General features: G+C 43.6%; 1 protein-coding gene across 7 annotated transcripts in view; it reads left to right on the top strand.

Moving 5' to 3' along the window:
- LOC115138280 (calcium-dependent secretion activator 1) overlaps nucleotides 1–24,200 on the top strand; it is a 179,040-nt gene that overhangs the window by 120,217 nt on the left and 34,623 nt on the right. For 5 of the 7 annotated variants that reach the window (XM_029674982.2, XM_065000309.1, XM_029675032.2 and 2 more), the window contains exons 14-20: nucleotides 2,879–2,980; nucleotides 3,348–3,411; nucleotides 3,690–3,813; nucleotides 9,129–9,176; nucleotides 13,176–13,282; nucleotides 16,324–16,480; nucleotides 18,694–18,835. In XM_029674982.2, coding sequence (XP_029530842.1) covers nucleotides 2,879–2,980; nucleotides 3,348–3,411; nucleotides 3,690–3,813; nucleotides 9,129–9,176; nucleotides 13,176–13,282; nucleotides 16,324–16,480; nucleotides 18,694–18,835 — 744 coding nt within the window. The remainder of the gene's footprint in view (nucleotides 1–2,878; nucleotides 2,981–3,347; nucleotides 3,412–3,689; nucleotides 3,814–9,128; nucleotides 9,177–13,175; nucleotides 13,283–16,323; nucleotides 16,481–18,693; nucleotides 18,836–24,200) is intronic. The other 2 variants (XM_065000320.1, XM_029675089.2) reach the window with 1 other exon arrangement.

Here is a 24,200-nt window from a genome sequence, read left to right on the forward strand (position 1 = left end):
CCTAGATCTGCATACAATGTTCTGTACTGGTATACTTCACCAAGCCACCTCATACTGTGTTGTTGTTTTTTTTGCCTCAGTCAAAGCTTTCTCGAATATTATTTTTCCAATCACTTGTTTCAGTCACTTGTGCTTTTAAGTTTCTCATGTCCAGTTGGGATTTGTGTTTATTCTTTCTTTGTTGTCTGTCCTCAATTCATTGATTTTCATAGTCTGTTATGATTTTGGTTTGCTTTATTAATGTTCTTCTTTCTTTTTTTCCGATGCTTGATCTCTTAACATCACCCCTGCCTCTTTCTCATGTAACCTGTAGTCAGAGACTGTCTGAGTTGCTAAACTGGCCTGTAACCGAGGCAGAGCTTCAGAGTTACCTTTACCCCCCCACCCCAGAGCCCCCCACACCCTCTAAGAGGGAACTCAAAATCAAGGAGTTTAGGAAAAAAAAGGACTCCAAGTCCCAGGCTGTCTCTTGGCCCAGAAGGTAAGAGTCTGTGGTGCTTCCTCCCTGATAGATCCACTGTGACTCTCTCCCTCCCACCCGACCTCAGTCACTTGAATTTTTGATTTTAACGAGTGAATACTGGAGTTGAAATATTGAAATACTTTATTTACATGTATTTTTTTGTATAATAAAATGTGTGTTTGTGTGTACTATATGTGCATACGTACGTGTACATAGGGTGTTTGTGTACATGTGCTCACACTTCTGTATGGAGACCGAATCTGTCGTAATCATGGCTGGATCTCTAGTCAATATAAACAAGCGAGTGTGACTACAGTGTGAGGGGCAAAGGTCACGGTGGCTGTCTGCCCCAGTCTGACAATCCTCCTACCCCATCTACCTCTCCCCTCCGCATCTTTTTAGCTTTGCTTTTCCTTGGGCTACTTGATAGTCGTTCAGTTTTGGCATTCTTTCGTTTTAAATTTATATTTGTTGTGTAGTAAATAGTTCCGCTTTTTTATTCAATTTTTTTTCCTGTGAAGCACTTGCATTCTATGTCTGAAATGTGCTGTATAAATAAAGCTTGATTTGACTTGATTTGATTTCCACCCCTCTACCCCCATCCTATGACAGACAGTGATGAAGCTGAGGTGGGCTGTCTGTTTGAGTCCTGTTATGATCAGGCTGGACAGGAAGACGGGAGTAGCTCCAAGACTGGAGGATAGGAGTGGGGGGTGGAGAGAGAAAAAGGAAAATGGGAGAAAAAGAGAGAGGCGGAGAGGACATAAAGAGAGAGGGTCAGGAATAGAGGGAGAGAGAGAGAAATATGGAGACAGAAAATAAAGGGAGGGAGGGAGGTGTAGTGTACTGTAGTGGGAGCTCTCCAGACGGCCGGTGTGCCCGGAGGTCAGGAATGACAGGATGACAGGTTGTCATGGGTGACGGGCGAGTCTCTCCTGCCACTGTCCGAGCTCAGGCCACAGCTACAGCCAGCCTGCCTCCAGTCCCCATGACCATGACAGCCCCGCGCAGCCCATGAGAGAAACCCATCTTTGGCCAAAACCCCCCTCACTCCCCTCATCCACCAACAATTTAATAGCCTGATGGCCACAGGGCATGAACTGATTATTATATAGAGTACAGTAACCTGACAGTAAATTGAGAATAAATTGTCTGTTTAAAGGTTGGAGTGGATTTCATTCCACCTCCAGTAAGTTTAGGTAATGATTTGGAAATGTGGTGTTTGAATGTTAAATACAGGTTAAATATGGTATTTGTCTTTTAAAATGTGATGTACTAGTCAATTTGTGAATTGGCTGTAATTGAACTCCAGTCACGTACTGTAGCTTCTTGAACTAGAGGAAGCACAGACCTATGATATGGCGTGCTTCCGGTGTTCTGTTATTAGTTTCTCTGATCGCTCTGTTACAAAAGACTTCCCATTTCCATCTAGCCATTATAATACAGGACAGGGGCGTGAGGTTATGAAAACATTATGAAAGCTGTGGAGGAGCAGAAAATGAGGCTAGGCATAATTAGTGTGAAATGATCAAATAGTTGATTTCTTTTTGACGGACCGTCAGATGTAGAGATTATACACACACCACATCTTATTAAGGGCTTTTTATCGACATGCCTCAGATGAACACAAAAACACAAACACTGACAATCATAGCCTGAAACACACACACGCGCGCACACACACACACACACACACACACACACACACACACACACACACACAGAGGGAAGAGAGTGTGGTTGAGGGGCCTGGCTCCTTATAGTTAGTGACGTGGCTGAGGATGGGGGAAATTGAGCAGAGTGCATGTGACAGAGGAGGCGCTGGTCGCCGTGACAGCGGCTTGAGGAGCAGGAGACGTGACATGCTCCGCGTCACCGGGCCCAGGATGTAATCTCAGTGAAGGACACTGAGAAAGGAGGGGAGGGGAGGGGTGAGGGATACTCCTGTCAGACAAGATGGGGGCCACAGCTGGGGGGGGGGGGGGGGTGCAGTTATAACCCCCCGTCTGTAACCATCCTCAGATATCAGTGGCCCCACTGTTCCAGACAGATGGCTGGCTCTTACCTGTGGAATACACCACAGAAACTCTTCGTACTGTGGGCTCTGCTGTGGACATATAGCTAGCCACTACACATGTACCATGTTAGCTGAAATTCGCAGTTATAACTTCAGTGACCATGTTGACCCGTGTGTGACCCCTGTGATCACTGTGTCAGTGGTGGCCATACTGTCTACTCTGAATTGGGATATTACGATGACACTAATATAATATGTCCTCAGGGATATTCCAGTTAACCTTATACTGTATATTCATTGTACTTTATGTGGACTATGTGGGAATGAAACCCACAACCTTGGTGTTTCCTGCCCCATGCTCCAACCATATAAACTCTATGGTACTGTATATCCCTCAGGCCTGACGGGATAGGGACGGTGACTGTGGAGGAGAAGGAACGCTTTGAGGATATCAAAGAGAGGCTGCGTGTTCTGCTGGAGAACCAGAGCACACACTTCAGGTGTGTGCTGTAATACTATATCTAAATCTATAACTGACCCTGGCACAGACACGGTTATGGGACTTATCAGACCACAGATTATAGATTGTGACAGATGTCAATCATGTATCGATCACTGTGCTCTGCAAAATTGCACTTACATTCTGATCTCAAGAACTAGCTGCCCACTGGGCACAAACTGGTTGAATCAACGTTATTTCTATTCAATTGCGTTAAACCAACGCGCAATAGACCTTGAATAGACGTCTGTGCCCAGTGGGTAGTCATTTATAAATTGTAGAAATCCTTGAGGATAAAGAATGGTCTTATGATGAAGGAAAACCTTCATAATAAACCCTACAGAAATTTAACTGGATTTCTTTCACAGGTACTGTTTTCCATTTGGTCGACCGGAGGGGGCCCTGAAAGCCACTTTGTCCCTGCTTGAGAGGGTAGGTTATTATGCATCCTCTTATAACCTTACCCTATGTTCGATTAACCATGGACACACACCTTCCTAAACTAAATATACACAATATTATAAATGTTCCATCCACATTTGAATTGACCAGGTGTTATGGATAGATGTGTATTTGGTTTCTATATGTTGTATATCATATAAGCTACCTGAGTGTGGTAAACATATGTTTGTCTCCTGTTCTCTACAAGTGAAGGGTCAACATGCACACTCCCAAGTATTTTTTCTCCAATGTCTCCTGCTCCGTTCCAGGTGCTGATGAAGGATATTGTGACTCCTGTGCCCCAGGAGGAGGTGAAGACAGTCATCCGTAAATGTCTGGAGCAGGCAGCCTTGATCAACTACCAGCGCCTCTCAGAATACGCCAAAGTAGAAGGTAGATGACCACCTCAAATAAACACTGACAGATGCGCACACAAACGCACACACACACACACACACACACACACACACACACACACACACACACACACACACACACACACACACAGTTAAATTACACACACACAGTTAAATTACACAATGCAGCATCACACAACATACTAGCTATACCCATAGAGTATTATTTCACACACAGTACTTTACTGTACTGTACAATGTTCTGTCGTTATTTATGTCTCCCCTCTAGCATTGTTACCACAATAGTATTGTTATCTACAGGGATTATCACACGTTATTGTTACACAGTGATATACATACTACAGACATCATGCCCTCTGGTGCTTTACCACATTGCCCCCTGCAGGTCAATGGGTGCTAACAAACTACAGTTGTGGGGTTAGCTGATGAAACTAACACTGTAAAAGTGTGACAAAAATGTGATCAGTGTTATTTCCTGATAGTTGCTGGTTGAAAATACAATCTACACAGGACCTTCTAATCAGCAGGTTTTGCGTGGTGGAGTTTCGGCCAGGCAGTAAATTAATTCATATCCTGTACCAATCACAGAGTTCCAAACCTCTCTGCCAATAACAGCTAGTTTTCAGTTTCCCCCTCCCTACTCAGACCACTCCCAGACAGTGATAGCAAAATTAATCCTTGAGAAATAGTATTTTTTGCTGAAAAGGCTATTTGTGTTTATTTTTAACAATTTTAATGGAAAACTATGTCAGTAAGAAACTTAATTGTTACCCAGGAAGGATTTTATATGGAGATAGCAGCATTTAAGAAGAAAACAAAGTCAAACATTCAAATACAATCAATGAATGGAAATAAGTTCACTCAAAGCAAAGATTGTCTTCATATGGTATTAATATAACTGTTCTGTCCCCAGCTGCAGTGAAAATACCTCGGCTTCCGGTCCTGTGGCTGCTGTTACTTTTAGATGTGCTAATAAAGTTGAAACTCTCTTTTCATTTACAGGTGTCCTTTATATTGATGTAGATCCCTAAATAAATATGCATGTTAGAGATGTGTACAGTAAGTAAAAATGCATTCAACTCCCTGTGAATCTTCCATCTTTATTCTGACTCCTGTGTGCCTCAGCTTCTCTCTGGCCCAGTCAACCCACTGTCCCTCTCCTTTCTCACAACGCCGTGGCTTCAAGGTGGGGTGATGCTCTGAAGCAACAATTGTCCTTGTTTTCTCTCCTACCCCTTTCCTATCCTCTCCTTTGTTTTGAAATAATCATCATCTTCTGTTCACCGCCTCCTACCCCTCTCTGCTTTCCTCCTCCTTGTATATTGGCTTTGCTGCTTCTCTCCAAGCTCCTTGTAGTATGAACACAAGTCAGGAAGGCTAATGCACAAGGCATGCTGGGACTACCCAGTATCTGTCTGTTGCATGTCCCAAGTTTCCTTTACTAGGCATCCAGAACTGGCAACATGTTCCACGGACACGTTTACAAAACAAATCTGTGTGTAGGTATGTGTAGCTTGGACTACACTCAACTATACTGTTTTTACAGCAATCGAATCCTCCATTCTCAAATTAAGCTCTTCTCTGTTCCAGTCAGTGACTATTAGGGCTGTGGCGGTCATGACATTTTGTCAGTCGGTGATTGTCAAGCAAACAACTGCCGGTCTCATGGTAATTGACCGTTAATTAGCATAAACACATTTAGCATCTCCTGGCTTCCACGCCTACAAGCCACTGATGCAGACTTTTGAAAAATTGGCATTTTAAAAAGTCAAATAAATCCATTTAATATAGCCTACACATCACAATAAATCCATGATTTATTTTAGGCAGGTCTAAAGAAACATGAGATGAAGAAAATGTAGTCTATTTCAGAAGAACAAAATGGCATTCTCTGAGTTGTCCTACATGTGTAGGTCCTGATCTGGCTATACCATATGGCTGTTGGCTATATAGTCCATTTAGCAGACAGGATTTACTTAGAATTTCATGGCATTATTTTATAGTATGAAGAATACAATTGAACAAAGCTAAATAAAATAGAAAGGATCATTTATCCAAATATTTTCTGAGGTAGTTGTCACGGTCGTCATAACGAGGAGACCAAGGCGCAGCGTGATAAGAATACATTCTTCTTTAATAAACTAAGAACACTAAACAAAATGACCGTGCCGCTAATAACAACAAGTGCTGACATGCAACTACACATAGACAATAACCCACAAAACCAAAATGGAAAATGGCAACCTAAATAGGATCCCCAATCATAGACAACGATAAACGGCTGCCTCTGATTGGGAACCAATTCAGGCCATCATAGACCTACATTTATCTTGACATACCAAAACCCCATAAATATACAAAGACCCTAGACAAGACAAACACACATACCACCCTCGTCACACCCTGACCTAACCAAAATAATAAAGAAAACAAAGATAACTAAGGTCAGGGCGTGACAGTAGTCCACACATGCAGCTAGCTATTCTGTGTTGAGTGGTTAATAAAGAAATAGGTCCTCCTATATGACTAATTTAGAATTATTTCTGCAACTTTAGTTGTGATACAAACGTTGGACTATATGTTTTGATTTTTAAAACATTCAAAGGCTGCATGATGCAACTCCAATGTTGATTTGAAAAAAGTCGCTTTGCTTTGTTTCTTAATTAAGCAGGCTGGACTCACTTCATCATTCTCTGGTTCACAATTTGACAAGCACCTGATAATAATCTCACCAGGCCACAAATTTCCTGACAGCATCCTCCTTGTTTGGCTGTAATGACACCAAAATCCATGCCTATAATAATTTAAATTTCCTTTTCCCGTCTGCCAATTGCCGTGCTCCGAAGCACCTCTCATTCACATGGCTCTCTCAGATATCTAAATTCTTATTAGCCAATGCCTGTCATGTGATCGGGTCCTTCTCACAGGCATCTCAGCTTCGAAGTAGGCTACAAGTGAAGACAGACACATCTAGGACTGAAATGAGTGTGTCCTTCTTATCGAATTCCAAAGTGTACATTGAAGATGTTAGATTGACTTTTCGTCAGCTAACCTAGTGACTATTAAAAAAAGCTGAGGGTGACGAAGATACCGAAGGAGATGCCCCTCAGTATCTTGGAGTGGAAAAACTGCAGAAAAATCCTTAATTCTGCTCCTCATAAACATTTGCTTGTTCGTTGCCTTGACTGGGAAGATCTCCAACTTGATAGAAAAGTCTGGTTAAATAAAAGTGTGTACAAAGGCGACCCCCAGCCCCCACTCCTTTTGTCCACACACCCACTCTCCTCCACATTCGACACTTCTGTCAAATCGATGCCTCTCTTTCTGTCTCCACGGGCCCATCACAAGCCTCCTCAACCACCAAAGTCCACCCCCACCACATCCACAGAGGACGCTGTGGGGACCCCGAATCCACCACAACAGCTACCCTCTGAACTTTGACCTCTCCTTCTTTGACCCCAGCCTTTTGCATGCCCCGATCCTCTCTTGTAGGGAAAAAGAGAGAAATGTATGAGCATCCTGTCTTCTGCTTGGCGTCTCAAGTGATGGATTTAACCATTCGTGAGTACCTTCCTCATCCTGCCACACCCTCCTCCACCCCTTACTTCTCCTCCCCTCTCCTCTACCATGTCTTTCAGTTTTCAACATCTCCTCCACCCCTTACTTCTCCTCCCCTCTCCTCTACCATGTCTTTCAGTTTTCAACATTTCCTCCAACCCTTACTTCTCCTCCCCTCTCCTCTACCATGTCTTTCAGTTTTCAACATCTCCTCCACCCCTTACTTCTCCTCCCCTCTCCTCTACCATGTCTTTCAGTTTTCAACATCTCCTCCACCCCTTACTTATCCTCCCCTCTCCTCTACCATGTCTTTCAGTTTTCAACATCTCCTCTTTTGCACGTCACCCACCCCTCCACTACTGCCGCCCCTGAACCAATCTCTCTCTCTCTCTCTCTCCCTCTCTCTCTCTCTCTCTCTCTCTCTCTCTCTCTCTGTCTCTCTCTCTCTCTCTCTCTCTCTCTCTCTCTCTCTCTCTCCCCTTTCTCTCTCTCTCGTTCTCTCTCTCTCTCTCTCTCTCTCACTCTTTCTCTCTCTCTTGCTTCTCTCAAGTCCTTTGGCTTTTTGATCTGTTGCTTCTGTCTGTGAAAGCTACCTGTGAGTGATCCAGACCCAGGGTCTCTGTCTGTCTGCCTGCCTATCTGTCTGTTAGTTCCTGGCAGGGCAGGACCAAGGCTCCATCTATCTGTGAAGACCATGAGATATCTTATCTACTGTATCTGGCAGCTCCTCTTTCTGTTCCCATGCCTGTCTGCGACTTGAATGCATTTTTACTTTGCTTCTGTGTAAACCCCCTCAGTCCTGTTGAACGCCATACAGCCACAGTACCATAGAGAACATTATCATGACTTTCCCTTTGTATCAGTTCACACTTGGCACCAAAGGGGTAAGACAACAGGAACAGGAAGTGGCAACGTAAGGAGGACAGGAAAAATATGTCTACACATCTCTACACGTTTTCCAATAGAAACATTTATATATTGTCATGTCTTTTCTTTATTATTACAGTTTTTTACTGTGTGTCCTGAAGGGTGTGTTTTCTATATTAATACAGCTTTTTACTGTATGTCCTGAAGGGTGTGTTTTCTTTATTATTACAGCGTTTTACTGTATGTCCTGAAGGGTGTGTTTTCTTTATTATTACAGCGTTTTCCTGTATGTCCTGTAGGGTGTGTTTTCTTTATTATTACAGCGTTTTACTGTATGTCCTGAAGGGTGTGTTTTCTTTATTATTACAGCGTTTTACTGTATGTCCTGAAGGGTGTGTTTTCTTTATTATTACAGCGTTTTCCTGTATGTCCTGAAGGGTGTGTTTTCTTTATTATTACAGCGTTTTACTGTATGTCCTGAAGGGTGTGTTTTCTTTATTATTACAGTGTTTTACTGTATGTCCTGAAGGGTGTGTTTTCTTTATTATTACAGCGTTTTACTGTATGTCCTGAAGGGTGTGTTTTCTTTATTATTACAGCGTTTTCCTGTATGTCCTGAAGGGTGTGTTTTATTTTTGGAAGTTTGGGTTTTGTTTGGATGTGTATGTTGGATGTGTATGTTTTACTGTATGAAGCTATGTGTGTGTCTATGTCTGAGTACTGGTTATCAGAGGGTGAAAGATGTTGCTCAACCACCTGTTTTCCAGACTTCCACTCTATCCTGCTCTTATGCTTTCAGTACTGACTATCCTCTCTTCTTTCTCTCTCTCTCTCTCTCCCTCCCACCGTCCTTTGTCTCTCCCTCTCTTTCATTCTCTGCTCCCCCTCGCTCCTACTCTCACTTAGCGGAGAAAACTCAGAAAGATAAGAAAGATCATCAGGATCAGGATCCAGGTGACATCATATATATGAGCATATCCTAACCCGGCTCGAGCCATAGCAACATAACATCTCACAGCCTTCCTGAGGCACGGCCTGGGAATGTTACAGGAACGTTGTGACAGCGTTATGTCTCCACACCCCTGCCCTGTAGTTTCCCCTGTACCTGCACTGCATTCCAGTGATGGAGATGCAGCCCTCCCCAGTGGGTGATTGTGGTAACCTTAACTGTCAAGTCCTCTCTCTAACCCTCCTGTTAAGACCGCTCATCTGTGGTGGCTCCCCCAATGGACATCCTCTGAATTGTTTTATAATTCTTCCTCTTTCCTATAATGTGGCCTTACTGCGCTAGATTACTTCCAGGAAGAAAAAGAAGTGAGGAAGTGCAGAAGAGGGAAAATGGAGGGAGCAATTTTAAGACCATTCAGACCATTGCCATTGAGTATCACACTTGTGTGATTGAAACCTGCAGAGTTAGCACTGCTTTATTGCAAGTACATGTAAGTTAAAGCAGTTATTACATGCTTTGGAATGTATGCTGTTGTACAATTAAAGTATTACTTCCTCTGCAGAAAGTGCATGAACTATAAATATCTCCAATGTACTAAAATGCAATAGTTTTGAATACAAACCTGTTATGGTTTGGTATTGATGGTTGCAAAATTTGACCATAAGTGATGAGATGGTTTGGATATTCTGACTGCTATTGTCCATAGATGACCATGTTTTTATATCAATGGAAATGTTGATACATTGGAAATAAATACGTGAACTAAGATGAGATCATAGATGACAATAGCACATACTGTCGTCATCATAGGTATTAATGTCACTTCAGACTGTTTCAGGGTTGCGATCCTGCTGCACTCTTAGAAAAAAAGGTGCTATCTAGAACCTAAAAGCGTTCTTCGGCTGACCCCATAGGAGAACCCTTTGAAGATCCCTTTTTGGTTCCTGGTAGAACCTTTTTGGGTTCCATGTAAAATCCTTTCCACAGAGGGTTCTACCTGGAAAAAGTGTTCCAAAAAACTGTTTTAGAACCCTTTTTTTGTGTGGTGTCACTCTGGGTGACATATTGTCACTCTGGGTGACACATTGTTTCAATTCCACTGAATAGACAGAGCTCACACCTGCTTTCCCAGGTCTAAAACAGCAGACATCCCTTATACTGTAGAATGTGGCAATACTGAGTTTCTGTTATAGAAGATCTAGATTGGTGCCCTTGTCCCTCACCTCACCTGTATCACTCCAGCCCCCCTGCCCCTTCATTGACGAAGGGAAGAAGTTGCCTTTTTGTTTGAGGGCATTCTTTTAATCCCTCCATCCAGACGGGTGACTAGGCTGTCATTTCAAAACTCAGTCAAAGAGGCAATCCTCTGTCCACAGTTCAGTCCACGGACACCACTGGGCTTAAAGTGCTATGCCAGTGTGAGTGCGTCACAGAACTGTACCTCTGTAGACTGCCAATTAAACCCCTGCTACTACAGAATACTGACTAGCACAATGACAGATGTATGCCGGACAAAGAGCAGAAGCAGTGAGGAGAGGACTTCTGCCAGTGTAAAAGTCCACATTGTCACATTAATCTCACCATTTTACTGGGACTGTATACAGACTGATAAATGGAAAATAAGTCAAGTAAGTCGGTGTTGTTCTGAGAAGTCTGTCTGACTGATTCGTTAAGAAATGGGTAAGTCAGCCATATTGAAAGATCTTTGACCCTGCCTGAGATGCCCTGAAGTCTGAACGAGGAACCAAATATGTATGGTACTGTATAGGCTACTACCCAGTCCCCCAGTTACCTCTGCTGACTCTCTCTCACACATATACAGTGGGGAGAACAAGTATTTGATACACTGCCGATTTTGCAGGTTTTCCTACTTACAAAGCATGTAGAGGTCAGTAATATTTATCATGGGTACACTTCAACTGTGAGAGACGGAATCTAAAACAAAAATCCAGAAAATCACATTGTATGATTTTAAAGTAATTAATTTGCATTTTATTGCATGACATAAGTATTTGATACATCAGAAACCTTTGTTTGCAATTACAGAGATCATACGTTTCCTGTAGTTCTTGACCAGGTTTGCACACACTGCAGCAGGGATTTTGGCCCACTCCTCCATACAGACCTTCTCCAGATCCTTCAGGTTTTGGGGCTGTCGCTGGGCTATACGGACTTTCAGCTCCCTCCAAAGATGTTCTATTGGGTTCAGGTCTGGAGACTGGCTAGGCCACTCCAGGACCTTGAGATGCTTCTTACGGAGCCACTCCTTAGTTGCCCTGGCTGTGCGTTTCGTGTCGTTGTCATGCTGGAAGACCCAGCCACGACCCATCTTCAATGCTCTTACTGAGGGAAGGAGGTTGTTGGCCAAGATCTCGCGATACATGGCCCCATCCATCCTCCCCTCAATATGGTGCAGTCGTCCTGTCCCCTTTGCAGAAAAGCATCCCCAAAGAATGATGTTTCCACCTCCATGCTTCACGGTTGGGATGGTGTTCTTGGGGTTGTACTCATCCTTCTTCTTCCTCCAAACACGAGTGGAGTTTAGACCAAAAGGCTCTATTTTTGTCTCGTCAGACCACATGACCTTCTCCCATTCCTCCTCTGGATCATCCAGATGGTCATTGGCAAACTTCAAACGGGCCTGGACATGCGCTGGCTTGAGCAGGGGGATCTTGCGTGCGCTGCAGGATTTTAATCCATGACGGCGTAGTGTGTTACTAATGGTTTTCTTTGAGACTGTGGTCCCAGCTCTCTTCAGGTCATTGACCTGCCGTGTAGTTCTGGGCTGATCCCTCACCTTCCTCATGATCATTGATGCCCCACAAGGTGAGATCTTGCATGGAGCCCCAGACCGAGGGTGATTGACCGTCATCTTGAACTTCTTCCATTTTCGAATAATTACGCCAACAGTTGTTGCCTTCTCACCAAGCTGCTTGCCTATTGTCCTGTAGCCCATCCCAGCCTTGTGCAGGTCTACAATTTATCCCTGATGTCCTTACACAGCTCTCTGGTCTTGGCCATTGTGGAGAGGTTGGAGTCTGTTTGATTGAGTGTGTGGACAGGTGTCTTTTATACATGTAACGAGTTCAAACAGGTGCAGTTAATACAGATAATGAGTGGAGAACAGGAGGGATTCTTAAAGAAAAACTAACAGGTCTGTGAGAGCCAGAAGTCTTACTGGTTGGTAGGTGATCAAATACTTATGTCATGCAATAAAATGCAAATGAATTACTTTGAAATCATACAATGTGATTTATGGATTTTTGTTTTAGATTCCGTCTCTCACAGTTGAAGTGTACCTATGATAAAAATTACAGACCTCTACATGCTTTGTAAGTAGGAAAACCTGCAAAATCAGCAGTGTATCAAATACTTGTTCTCCCCACTGTACCTTCTCTTCACCATATTACTTATTATTTTATTTTATTCAAAAGCCTGACATTTATGTGTAGTATCATCACAACCTCATTGGTCAGTTGAGCTGGTTGGGTTTCGTCCGTTGGTTGTGTTTTGTTACATGATTGCTGTAGACTGAGTTGGTATCTATTAGTAATAGTAGTATGTGAACACCAGACTTTGTGTTTTTTTTGTTCTTCAAGATGGATTTGATGTGAAAACAATTATTGTAATAATGCAAATACTTGCACTCTACACTTGTTAGTGGTTATATTTATCCTGGTTGTCACAGTTATCCTACTCAGCTGGGGAAAGTACCAGACGACAGTGAGAGTAGTTTTGCATGTCACATGTTAAACATGAAGAAAAGAACATGAGTGCTGCACGCCGTTCTGCACATTTTGCATGGTAACTGTGGAACATATGTTGTTTTCCCTGTTTTCATTTGTCTCATTATACCTGCGTTGTTCTTGATGGTGTTATTACAGTGTTGCCCTCTGAGGCTTACATAATAGCACACCTTTACCATTACTGTTGATCAGATGTTGTGGGGAGGTTTTACAGCCATGTGTCTCCCTCCATATTGACCTGTGACCTTTGTGCTTCAGAGAATGTAGGGCGCTTAGTCACCCCAGCCAAAAAGCTGGAGGACACCATCCGCCTGGCCGAATTGGTCATCGAGGTTCTCCAACAGAATGAGGAGCATCATGCAGAGGTGAGTACATTACACACACTCTGTCTGTCTGTCTGTCTGTCTGTCTGTCTGTCTGTCTGTCTGTCTGTCTGTCTGTCTGTCTGTCTGTCTGTCTGTCTGTCTCGCTCTCTCTCTCACACACACACACACATTATGTCTAATATATTCCTATCAAACGCTGTGCAACGTGACCAGGGAAAATCCAAAGTCAGTTATTACCAGAGCAGAGAATTAATAACTACAGAGAACCATGGGACATTTATTCTGTGTCTGGCTCTGTGTTTAACAGGCTACAGTCACAAGTACTGGAAATCAGTCGGTACAGTATTCCTATCTCTGTTTTCTTTCTCCATATCTCACTGGTGCATGCTAGCCAGACAGCACTGGCCTGCACGGTAGGAGGTCAAGGTGTGGTTTCAAAGGTCAAAAAGGTTTCATCATTTCATGTGCACCGGGCTTAGTTTTGGATGACAACGATGAGCAGTGCACAGTTTGACTGGGGGACTTCTGATTGGCTTACTTTGTTTGCTATACCTGCCCACCTGGATGTGAAAGCCAGCGGGGCTTTAATTAACCCTATTACTACTTAACCCATATCCTACCCTAGGCGCTAGCTAGGAAGTTTTTCTCTGTGATGTCACAGTTGCTTTTCCTGTAAACAAGGGTGTCCCCCACAGAAGTTGCATGGGTCTGGTAGAGCAGTGTAGTACAGTGTGTAGTGTAGTGGAGGTTGGGTGTGATGATGATTCACAGACTCGATCATCCTGTTGTTGTATCACACACTTTTTAGTGGCACATGACTGTATTTGTACTCTTTCCAGAAACGTGAAGAGAATTTACAGACCTCAGTGACCCATTTGTAAACACCAAATGTGTCTATTGATTATGTGGCTAGTGCAAGTGCATGGTTTTCCTCGTGTATATCATGTTTATTCACAAAATAGAATGTTGGCATATTTTTTAACAGACCTTGACCTCTTGAGTATGTTTTGAAACAAAAAAAAATTTCTCCATTGTTTTGGATCATTTCTTTCTTTCACTGTCATCATCGCATATTTTCTGCCCACTAACCATTAGAAGAAAAAAGTCAACACGGGGACACCAACTTTGCAGAAGTGTACCTGACTTAACCCCTTCCTGTTCTCTCATTGTTTGTTTTGTTTGCGGGGAATGTCCGAACAGGGCAAAGAGGTATGTGATAGATCCTGATAACATGACCTCTAACCCTTGCCACCCCCCACCTGCCATGACCCCTAACCCCTGCCACACCCACCTCCCATACTATGTGCATGTCCTGAAGATTCCCAATACCCAGGGATGATCTTAACTGTTCCCATCTTCCTTGTCTAGTAATAGCCTTGTACCCCAACTTCTTCCCTTGTAGTTGCTGTCAGCCCATCCCAGAGAGTTGTGCAAGTGCTTGTTCAACCCAAAGGGTTGCCGTTGGTGATAAGGCATAACCCAACAAGCAATGTGGCAGTGTCCCTGTCTATCATACTTAGACCCCTCCTACTGAAATAGTAGCCTCCCCCACCACCACATCGCCCCCCTCACCATCTGGCCTGGTGCAGTTTTCTCTGTCCACCCCAACTGCCACAGCCAACTCTGGTCCCATCCTGTCAGGGAAAGACCTGCTCTGTAGTGCTGTGTGTTTGAGGAAAGCTGTGTGACAGGTAAGAGAGGTGATCCAGTCACCTTGACCCAACAAGCTGATCCTCCTCCATTGTAGACTTGAGTACTCTCAATGGAAAAAGCATGCCATTTGACAGGGTCAACGTGACCCACTCTATTCCCTCTTGCATTTCTCAAGTGCATTGTTGTGTGAATTTCCCCATTAGAAATTTACACTAACACTGTCAGTAGACCAGCAGAAGCAGCAATAGACACATCTTCCACTACCCAACTCAGGACCCTCGGTCACCTCATTCATTCAGTTTGAGTCAATTCCATTTTTATTCAACTCAATTGGCAAATCTAATACAATGTTTGTGTATTGTGTATGACATGTCCAGTAAAAACCATTAATTGACTTGAATAGAAATTAAACTGACCCTTATTGTTACTCAATTCAGCATCCAATGTGGTGCATTAGAAGATTAATCCTACTCGAAGCCTATTATGAAGATATTATTTATGGTTATGAGCTTCACCATTTTGACCCAGAGATCCTGTTGCTGGTTGCTGCTGGCACTGTCATGCCAACCGTCCCATGCCAGAGTGCATGGGAACATTCACATCACAGAGGTGTGACGATGTGAATGGCTGCTGGCCAAGGCCTCCAATGGGAAGAGATAGGGGAGCATGGGAAGCTGAGTGTTAACCTGCATGAGACCAGCCTGTTCCAGACTCTGTCACTCCACTGATTCTATCTATCCTATGGGGAGGCTCAGAGCAGCTCTGTGTGAATGACTTAGTCAAGGAGCCATGTCTACGCAGTTTTCTGTGTCTCTCTCTGTGGTCCAACAGAACAGCGCACGTTTAGCCGTGCTCAAGCGCAGAACTGAAACACTGCGCTCAAAGCTGTGAAGTGTACCCCAGAGATCTCTGTGTGATGCCTCAGAGGTGACAACTTGACTCTTATTGTGAAAACGAGAGAAGAAAAGAGCCCTTATATACTGTAGATCGGTGGAGTAGCATTCTCTCCCTTTTCCTCTAGAGAATGACAGTGCTGTGAGGCTTGTAGTTAGAGATGTGCTTGTATTATATTTGCATAATATTATCCTCAATTTGTGTTTCTGTCTCTCTCTTTGTATGTTTCTCTACCTGCCTCCCTTTTCCCCTCTTTCACTCTCTATTTATTTTTCTCAAACTTCCTTTATCTTCCCATTCCTCTTCTTCTCTCTCTACCCTCTACCTCTTTCGTTCATTCCACCTTCTATCCCGTTCTCTTTGTCTATGTATTCCTCTCTCCTCTTTCTTTCATTCTTCACTCAATCCATCTCTCTCTCTCTCTCTCTCTCTCTCCTCTCACTCACTCACTCACTCACTCACTCACTCACTCACTCACTCACTCACTCAATCATTCACACTCTCTCTCTCGCTCTGTCTCTCTCCGTCTCTAGGCGTTTGCGTGGTGGTCTGACCTGATGGTGGAGCACGCGGAGACCTTCCTGTCTCTGTATGCGGTGGACATGGACGCTGCTCTGGAGGTGCAGCCCCCTGACAGCTGGGACAGCTTCCCTCTCTTCCAGCTCCTCAACGACTTCCTGAGGACCGACTGTGAGTGACTCCAACCCTGATCCAGGCCCTGAACCAGGGCTACATTATGAACAGACACGCACAGCGTTTAGCACTCCAGAACCATACAGCACACACTTAACATGAGTGGAGCATTCATGTCACATAGGACTGGGTTTTTATTGAATATTCATTGTGGTTGGTCTTGGCAAACTGGAGAAACTAAAACCTAGAGTTGAGATCTAATGTTACTTTCCCACAGCATGATCCTTTCTGCATTTGACTTCAGTATAATGAAAGGGATGAAGGTAATTGAGAGGACAATAGGGCGCTATGGGAGCTTCGCAGTAAGAGCTGAGAGACTAACTAGTGAAATGGTTGCTGTGGGCCCTGTCATCTCCCTAATGAACTGCAGTTGCCGTAGGAGCCCTGTCCAGGGTGCTGAAAGCGTGAGCCAGAAAATAAACACTTACCACTGCCTTTGTGAAGTGAACCTACACTGGCTAATTGTCCCTGGGGAATGTCTCCTTTTAGCTTGTCAGCCAGGAGCCTGGAAGGATGTAATGCAGTCTGTTGTTCACCTGCAGTGGCTTAATGGACTTAGACTGGAACAGCTTGTTATGCTCACTTGCTACTGCTGCACAATTGGCCACATTCACAGTGGCATTTTATTTTTTAAATAGCCGATTGGTTATTCACATTGCAATGATCATAGTTACTAGACCATCTGGATAGAAGCCAAAAAGAAGGGCGAAATTAATGGTATTCTTCCCCAATTGACTTTTATAATACCAAAGGCTCCAGTGATCACTGCATGTCAACACATGATGTGTTGGATTTCATAGTGCACACTTTACATACAGTATAACTGATGTAGCATACATGGACTAATTCCATGTAATACTAGTCATTCTAATTCACATGACTTTGACAGCATAACTCAACATGCAAACCTCACACGGTGATGAGTGATATGGTCACCAAAATAGCATCCATCTATCCATCTCCCTCAGGGTCCTCCACAGCAAACAATGTCAAAATCTACACTTCACACACAGTGCAACATCCCCACAACTACCATTCCATATCACAGGGGCATTTTACACAGAAGGTCATTTGTTTTGTCTCCCCACAGCAGCTAGCTTATATGGCAGGAAATAGCCCTAGCACCAGACAGGCGCCAAAAGTCAGACGCCATTGAAGCAGTTAATGAGATCTAAAACAGAAGTGGCTGGGAGAGGGGCGAGCCCTGCATCCTCACTTCTGGACAAATACATCAAAGTGTACAGCAGCCGCTCAAGTGGCTAATTGGAGAGCGGCAAATCAAGGAACAAAATAAGCATCGCACCTACTGTGTATCATCGACCTTGACTTCTATACACGCAGCACACACATAGCCTACAAACACACACACACACACACAGAGAGGGAGAGCGAGCGCTCAAAGGGATAAAATACAGACCCACTGTGCATTAGCACACACTGGCCTCCATTTTATCACCGTGGTCTGTGTTAGCGTTGCCTTTTTACCAGTTGAATATAGAGGAATCATGCCTTATCTGAAAAAAACCTATAGGCAACAGATATACAACAGAGAGAATAGTCTAGTACGGTAGCTGATAGCGAGGAGCTAGACTACTATTAGCTTCCTTCTGATAGGACTCAAAAGCTTAAAGCAAGGGGTCCACAGCATAGCTTTCATAAGACCAGTGTAACGAACCTCGTCCTCCTCTTCTGAAGAGGAGAAGCGAGAAGGATCGGAGGACCAAAACGCAGCGTGGTAAGTGTCCATAATGTTTATTTTAAAACATAAACTGAACACTGTGAAATACAAAACAATAAACGTGAAATGAACGAAACAGTCCAGTGTGGCGACAAACACTGACACGGAAGACAAACACCCACAACCCAAAACTGAAACCCAGGCTACTACTAAGTATGATTCTCAATCAGGGACAACAATTGACAGCTGCCTCTGATTGAGAACCATACTAGGCCAAACTCAAAAACCAACATAGAAAAACAAACATAGACTGTCCACCCAACTCACACCCTGACCATACTAAAACAAAGATAAAATAACAGAACTATGGTCAGAACGTGACAACCAGTCCTTTCAAAGACAGCGATCACTTCAAGGAAGGCAGGAAGGAGAAGCATTTCCAAGTCATTCTCCCTTGGCTGTTGAATTGATGATTGTTCCTTTGGTGTTACAATTTAATGAATGACTTAATATATGCTCTTTCCTGTCTCAGATAACCTGTGCAACGGGCAGTTCCATAGACACCTGCAGGACCTGTATGCCCCCCTTGTGGTGCGATATGTGGACCTCATGGAGTCATCTATCGCCCAGTCCATCCACAGGGGCTTCGAGAGGGAGTCCTGGGAGCCTGTCAAGTAAGGGCACCTCAACATCTAGAATCAACACCCTATTGTAATGATTATATATCCTGGGTGCTACACAGTTTCGGCATTCAAGTTGGCTATAGCAGAAACTGACAGGCATCCAGACTAGTCATACTGCAGTAGCCTAAGCATACCTTTCTTCATGTAGGCCAATTAATCAATGAAGGATGCTGGGTTCTACCCAACATACAATATAGGTAGATGATAATATATTTTCAAACATGAATTACTGTCAATGATTTTAGGCTTTCCTGTTCATATTAAAATAAATATTCAGATATTTTTGGGGTGATCATTTGTACCATGTATTTGTACATGAACTAGGTTGACATCCACATAAATGATGTATACTGAATAAAATATAAACACAACATATAAAGTGTAGGTCCCATGTATCACGAGCAACAATAAAAGATCCCAGAAATGTTCCATATGCACAAAAAGCTTATTTCTCTCAAATGTTGTGCACAAATGTGTTTACATCCCTGTTTTTGAGCATTTCTCCTTTGCTAAGATAATCCATCCACCTGACAGTTATGGCATATCAAGAAGCTGATTAAACAGCATGATCATTACACAGCTGCACCTTGTGCTGGGGACATTAAAAAGCCACTCTGAAATGTGCTGTTTTGTCACACAACACAATGCCGACGATGTCTCAAGTTTTGAGGAAGCGTGCAATTGCCATGCTGACTGCAGGAATGTCCACCAGAGCTGTTGCCAGAGAATGTAATGTCAATTTCTCTGGCATAAGCCACCTCCAACGTCGTTTTAGAGAATTTGGCAGTGCTTCCAACCGGCCTCACAACCGTAGGCCACGTGTAACCATGCCAGCCCAGGACCTCCACATCCTGCTTCTTCACCTTTGGGATCATCTGAGACCAGCCATCCAGACAGCTGATGAAACTGAGGAGTGTTTCTGTCTGTAATAAAGCCCTATTTTGACTTAACCTAATTCTGATTGGCTGGGCCTGGCTCCCCAGTGGGTGGGCCTGGCTCCCAAGTGGGTGTGACTATGCCCTCCCAGGCCCACCCATAGTTGTGCCCCTGTCCAGTCATGTGAAATCCATAGATCAGGGCCTAATTAATTTATTTCAATTGATTGATTTCCTTTTATGAACTATAACTAATATTTTTGTTCAGTATATATTTGTGGGCAATTGTGTAAAAATATATGGTAACTATTTACTTTGACTACATATCCATAACATGTGTATTACTCATAAGTATTTCATGAACATGTTATAACAGGTCTCAACCCCAATATTAAAGGTTCACTAAATATATCCATAGCATATCTATAGCATATTCATGTCATGCTATGCAAGAGCTCATAGTGTAGTGGCTTCATTATGGCTGTTCTCAAAAGTATGCTTCTGCCATACCAGTGTTAGTGAATATTCCAAAATGCCAAACCACGTTTAGATAATTATGCTGATATATAGCCTGTACCAGCCCCATTTCCCCCACCGGCCGGTATAGGCCCATGACTTACCTTCTTCTTCTTCTCACTGAGGTCAATGGTGCATAAAGTTCTCCACGGGTTTGAATCCTCTGGGTAAATTTTACAATTGAGGGTCATATCATAACTCTTTCATATCTCATTAGCAACTCTCGTTCACATCACAATTAAGTAGGTCATACTGGTCTATAACCCACACATGAAAGGTCTATCTATGTATGTATTCTATGCAGTCACATTCAAGTCAAATCTGTTTTCACATTCATAAAGCATTTATAGCTATGCACTTCATGGTAATTACCTGTACAGTTTGCCACTGATCTATAACACCAACATTAAAGGTCTATGTATGAATTCTATGCAGTCAATGTAATATAATTTATATTTTCCTATTCATAAAGCATTTATAAACGTGCCTCAATTATCAAAAATAACACAGACATAAGGAAATATGAACATTTTTATTTACATTTATTTACATTTTTTTTATTTACATTTTCTAGATGTAGCACATAAATCAATTGCTGAGGACATTGCCGAAGTATCTTACTATTCACATTTTTCAGTTAAACTTTTCTTAAATAGATTTAACAAAGATTGATATTTATTGTATTCATATTCAATTCCTCATTTCAGACTCATAGCTAGCAATAACTATTTTAGTATGTAGTATTTAGTATGTATTCACTAATGTAGCTAGCTAGCTAGCTAGCTTAGCTCCTGGCAATGTCAACACATTTTCCAACTTTGTCAATAAAAGTTAAACTCATCATAAAACTCATAAGACATTTAGTTAACAATGGTAGCTATCTGTTTATTTTAAGACATACATTGTACTTTTGGACATTATGAGGTGAAAAATATATATATCATATCGCCCTCCATTTGGCAAATCTGACCTCCTGATTCCTGCTTACAAGAAAAAACTCGAACAGGAAGTATCAGTGACGCACTGAATTAGGAAGTGGTCCGATGAAGTGGATGCAGTTTCGCTAGCACAGACTTGAATATGTTCCGCGATTCATTTGATGGCATTGATGGCATCCAAGATGGCGTAGCAGTAGTTGTCCTGTCGTATCGTCTCTCTGTAAATATCGTCTCTTTTTTGTTTTAGATATTTTTTAGATATTTTTTTTCTTCGCATATCCTTAAAAACATTTTGCTAAACCTAAGCTTCCAAATACTCTTCTGCAACCCGCCAATGTAGCTACTTTCCTAAAGTAGTTATATTTACTTCGGAACAGGACCCTCTCAACTGAAGCTAGCCAGCTAACTACCAGCTATGCTAGCGGTCATCAACTAACCAGAGCATAACGGACCTAATTATTTTTTTTACCCCCGGATTCCCACCACAAACGGAACATTCTTCAGCTGGATCCTCGCAACTAGCTATCGAGCTAAACAGCAACCCTGGTTGATTACTCCTGGCTAGCGTTTCCACCCACGTAGCTTGAAGCTAGCCCGGCCAGAGCTCCTAGCATACTCCTGGGCTACAATACCTTGACTACGACCGGTCTATCGATATCACTGCATGAAGAGGAATAAACAGACTCACCCCATCGCGACGTCCTCCAAAGGCTAACTCTCTAGCCCTCGCTATCTCCTTGCTTGCTAGTTCGGCACGCTAACTGCTAGCTTGTTTAGCCCAGGTCCGCTAACTACTACCTTGTTTACCCCGGCCTGCTAATCTGTTAGCCTGTTATCACAGGCCTGCTAACCGTCCCGCCGCGTCCCAAAAACGCAGTGGCCCATATGTACTCTATCTCTTCCCGATTTAAAAAAAAAATTGTTTATACCTTCCGGAAACTTGCCTCACCCAATGTGATACGGAATCGCTATTATCTTTATTTTTAGAACACACTCAAGAACCTCCAGAAGCTAACCAGCTAGCTAGCTACAAGCTATTTAGTCATTGTTAGTTTTCTTAACCTGGATAACACTCGCCAGCCCAGCCCCCCTGCCCCATCCACCGCTGCCCCCTGGACTCTGATCACTTGGCTACATAGCTGATGCAGGCTGGACTGTCCATTAATCACGGTACTCCATTCTGCTTGTTTGTTTTATCTGTCGGCCGAGTTGCCTAGCCAATGCCATCTCACCTGCTGTTGTTATGCTAGCTGATTAGCTGTTGTCTCACCCACTGTTTTAGCTAGCTTTCCCAATTCAACACCTGTGTTCACTGTATGCATCGCTGTATGTCTCTCTCAAATGTCAATATGCCTTGTATACTATTGCTCAGGTTAGTTATCATTGTTTTAGTTCACAATGGAGCCCCTAGTCCTATTCCTCACACCCCTGATACCTCCTTTGTCCCACCTCCCACATATGCGGTGACCTCACCCATAACAACCAGCATGTCCAGAGATAAAACCTCTCTCATCATCACCCAGTGCCTGGGCTTACCTCCGCCGTACCCGCACCCCACCATACCCCTGTCTGTGCATTATGCCCTGAATATATTCTACCATGCCCAGAAACCTGCTCCTCTTATTCTCTGTCCCCAACGCCTTAGGCGACCAGTTTTGATAGCCCTTAGCCGCACCCTCATACTACTCCTTCTCTGTTCCGCGGGTGATGTGGAGGCAAACCCGGGCCCTGCATGTCCCCAGGCACCCTCATTTGTTGACTTCTGTGATCGAAAAAGCCTTGGTTTCATGCATGTCAACATTAGAAGCCTCCTCCCTAAGTTTGTTTTACTCACTCCTTTAGCACACTCTGCTAACCCTGATGTCCTTGCCGTGTCTGAATCCTGGCTCAGGAAGGCCACCAAAAATTCAGAGATTTCCATACCCAACTATAACATCTTCCGTAAAGATAGAACTGCCAAAGGGGGAGGAGTCGCAGTCAACTGCAGAGATAGCCTGCAAAGTAATGTCATACTTTCCAGGTCCATACCCAAACAGTTCGAACTACTAATTCTGAAAATTACTCTCTCCAGAAATAAGTCTCTCACTGTTGCCGCCTGCTACCGACCCCCCTCTGCTCCCAGCTGTGCCCTGGACACCATTTGTGAATTGATTGCCCCCCATCTAGCTTCTGAGTTTGTTCTGTTAGGTGACCTAAACTGGGATATGCTTAACACCCCGGCAGTCCTACAATCTAAGCTAGATGCCCTCAATCTCACACAAATCATCAAGGAACCCATCAGGTACAACCCTAACTCTGTAAGCAAGGGCACCCTCATAGACGTCATCCTGACCAACTGGCCCTCCAAATACACCTCCGCTGTCTTCAACCAGGATCTCAGCGACCACTGCCTCATTGCCTGTATCCGCTACGGTGCCGCAGTCAAACGACCACCCCTCATCACTGTCAAACGCTCCCTAAAACACTTCTGTGAGCAGGCCTTTCTAATCGACCTGGCCCGGGTATCCTGGAAGGACATTGACCTCATCCCGTCAGTTGAGGATGCCTGGTCATTCTTTAAGAGTAACTTCCTCTCCATATTAGATAAGCATGCTCCGTTCAAAAAATGCAGAACTAAGAACAGATACAGCCCTTGGTTCACTCCAGACCTGACTGCCCTCGACCAGCACAAAAACATCCTGTGGCGGACTGCAATAGCATCGAACAGTCCCCGCGATATGCAACTGTTCAGGGAAGTCAGGAACCAATACACGCAGTCAGTCAGGAAAGCTAAGGCCAGCTTCTTCAGGCAGAAGTTTGCATCCTGTAGCTCCAACTCCAAAAAGTTCTGGGACACTGTGAAGTCCATGGAGAACAAGAGCACCTCCTCCCAGCTGCCCACTGCACTGAGGCTAGGGAACACGGTCACCACCGACAAATCCATGATTATCGAAAACTTCAATAAGCATTTCTCAACGGCTGGCCATGCCTTCCGCCTGGCTACTCTTACCTCGGCCAACAGCTCCGGCCCCCCGCAGCTCCTCGCCC

This window comes from Oncorhynchus nerka, linkage group LG2, assembly GCF_034236695.1.
Source record: "Oncorhynchus nerka isolate Pitt River linkage group LG2, Oner_Uvic_2.0, whole genome shotgun sequence".
Lineage (NCBI taxonomy): Eukaryota > Metazoa > Chordata > Actinopteri > Salmoniformes > Salmonidae > Oncorhynchus > Oncorhynchus nerka.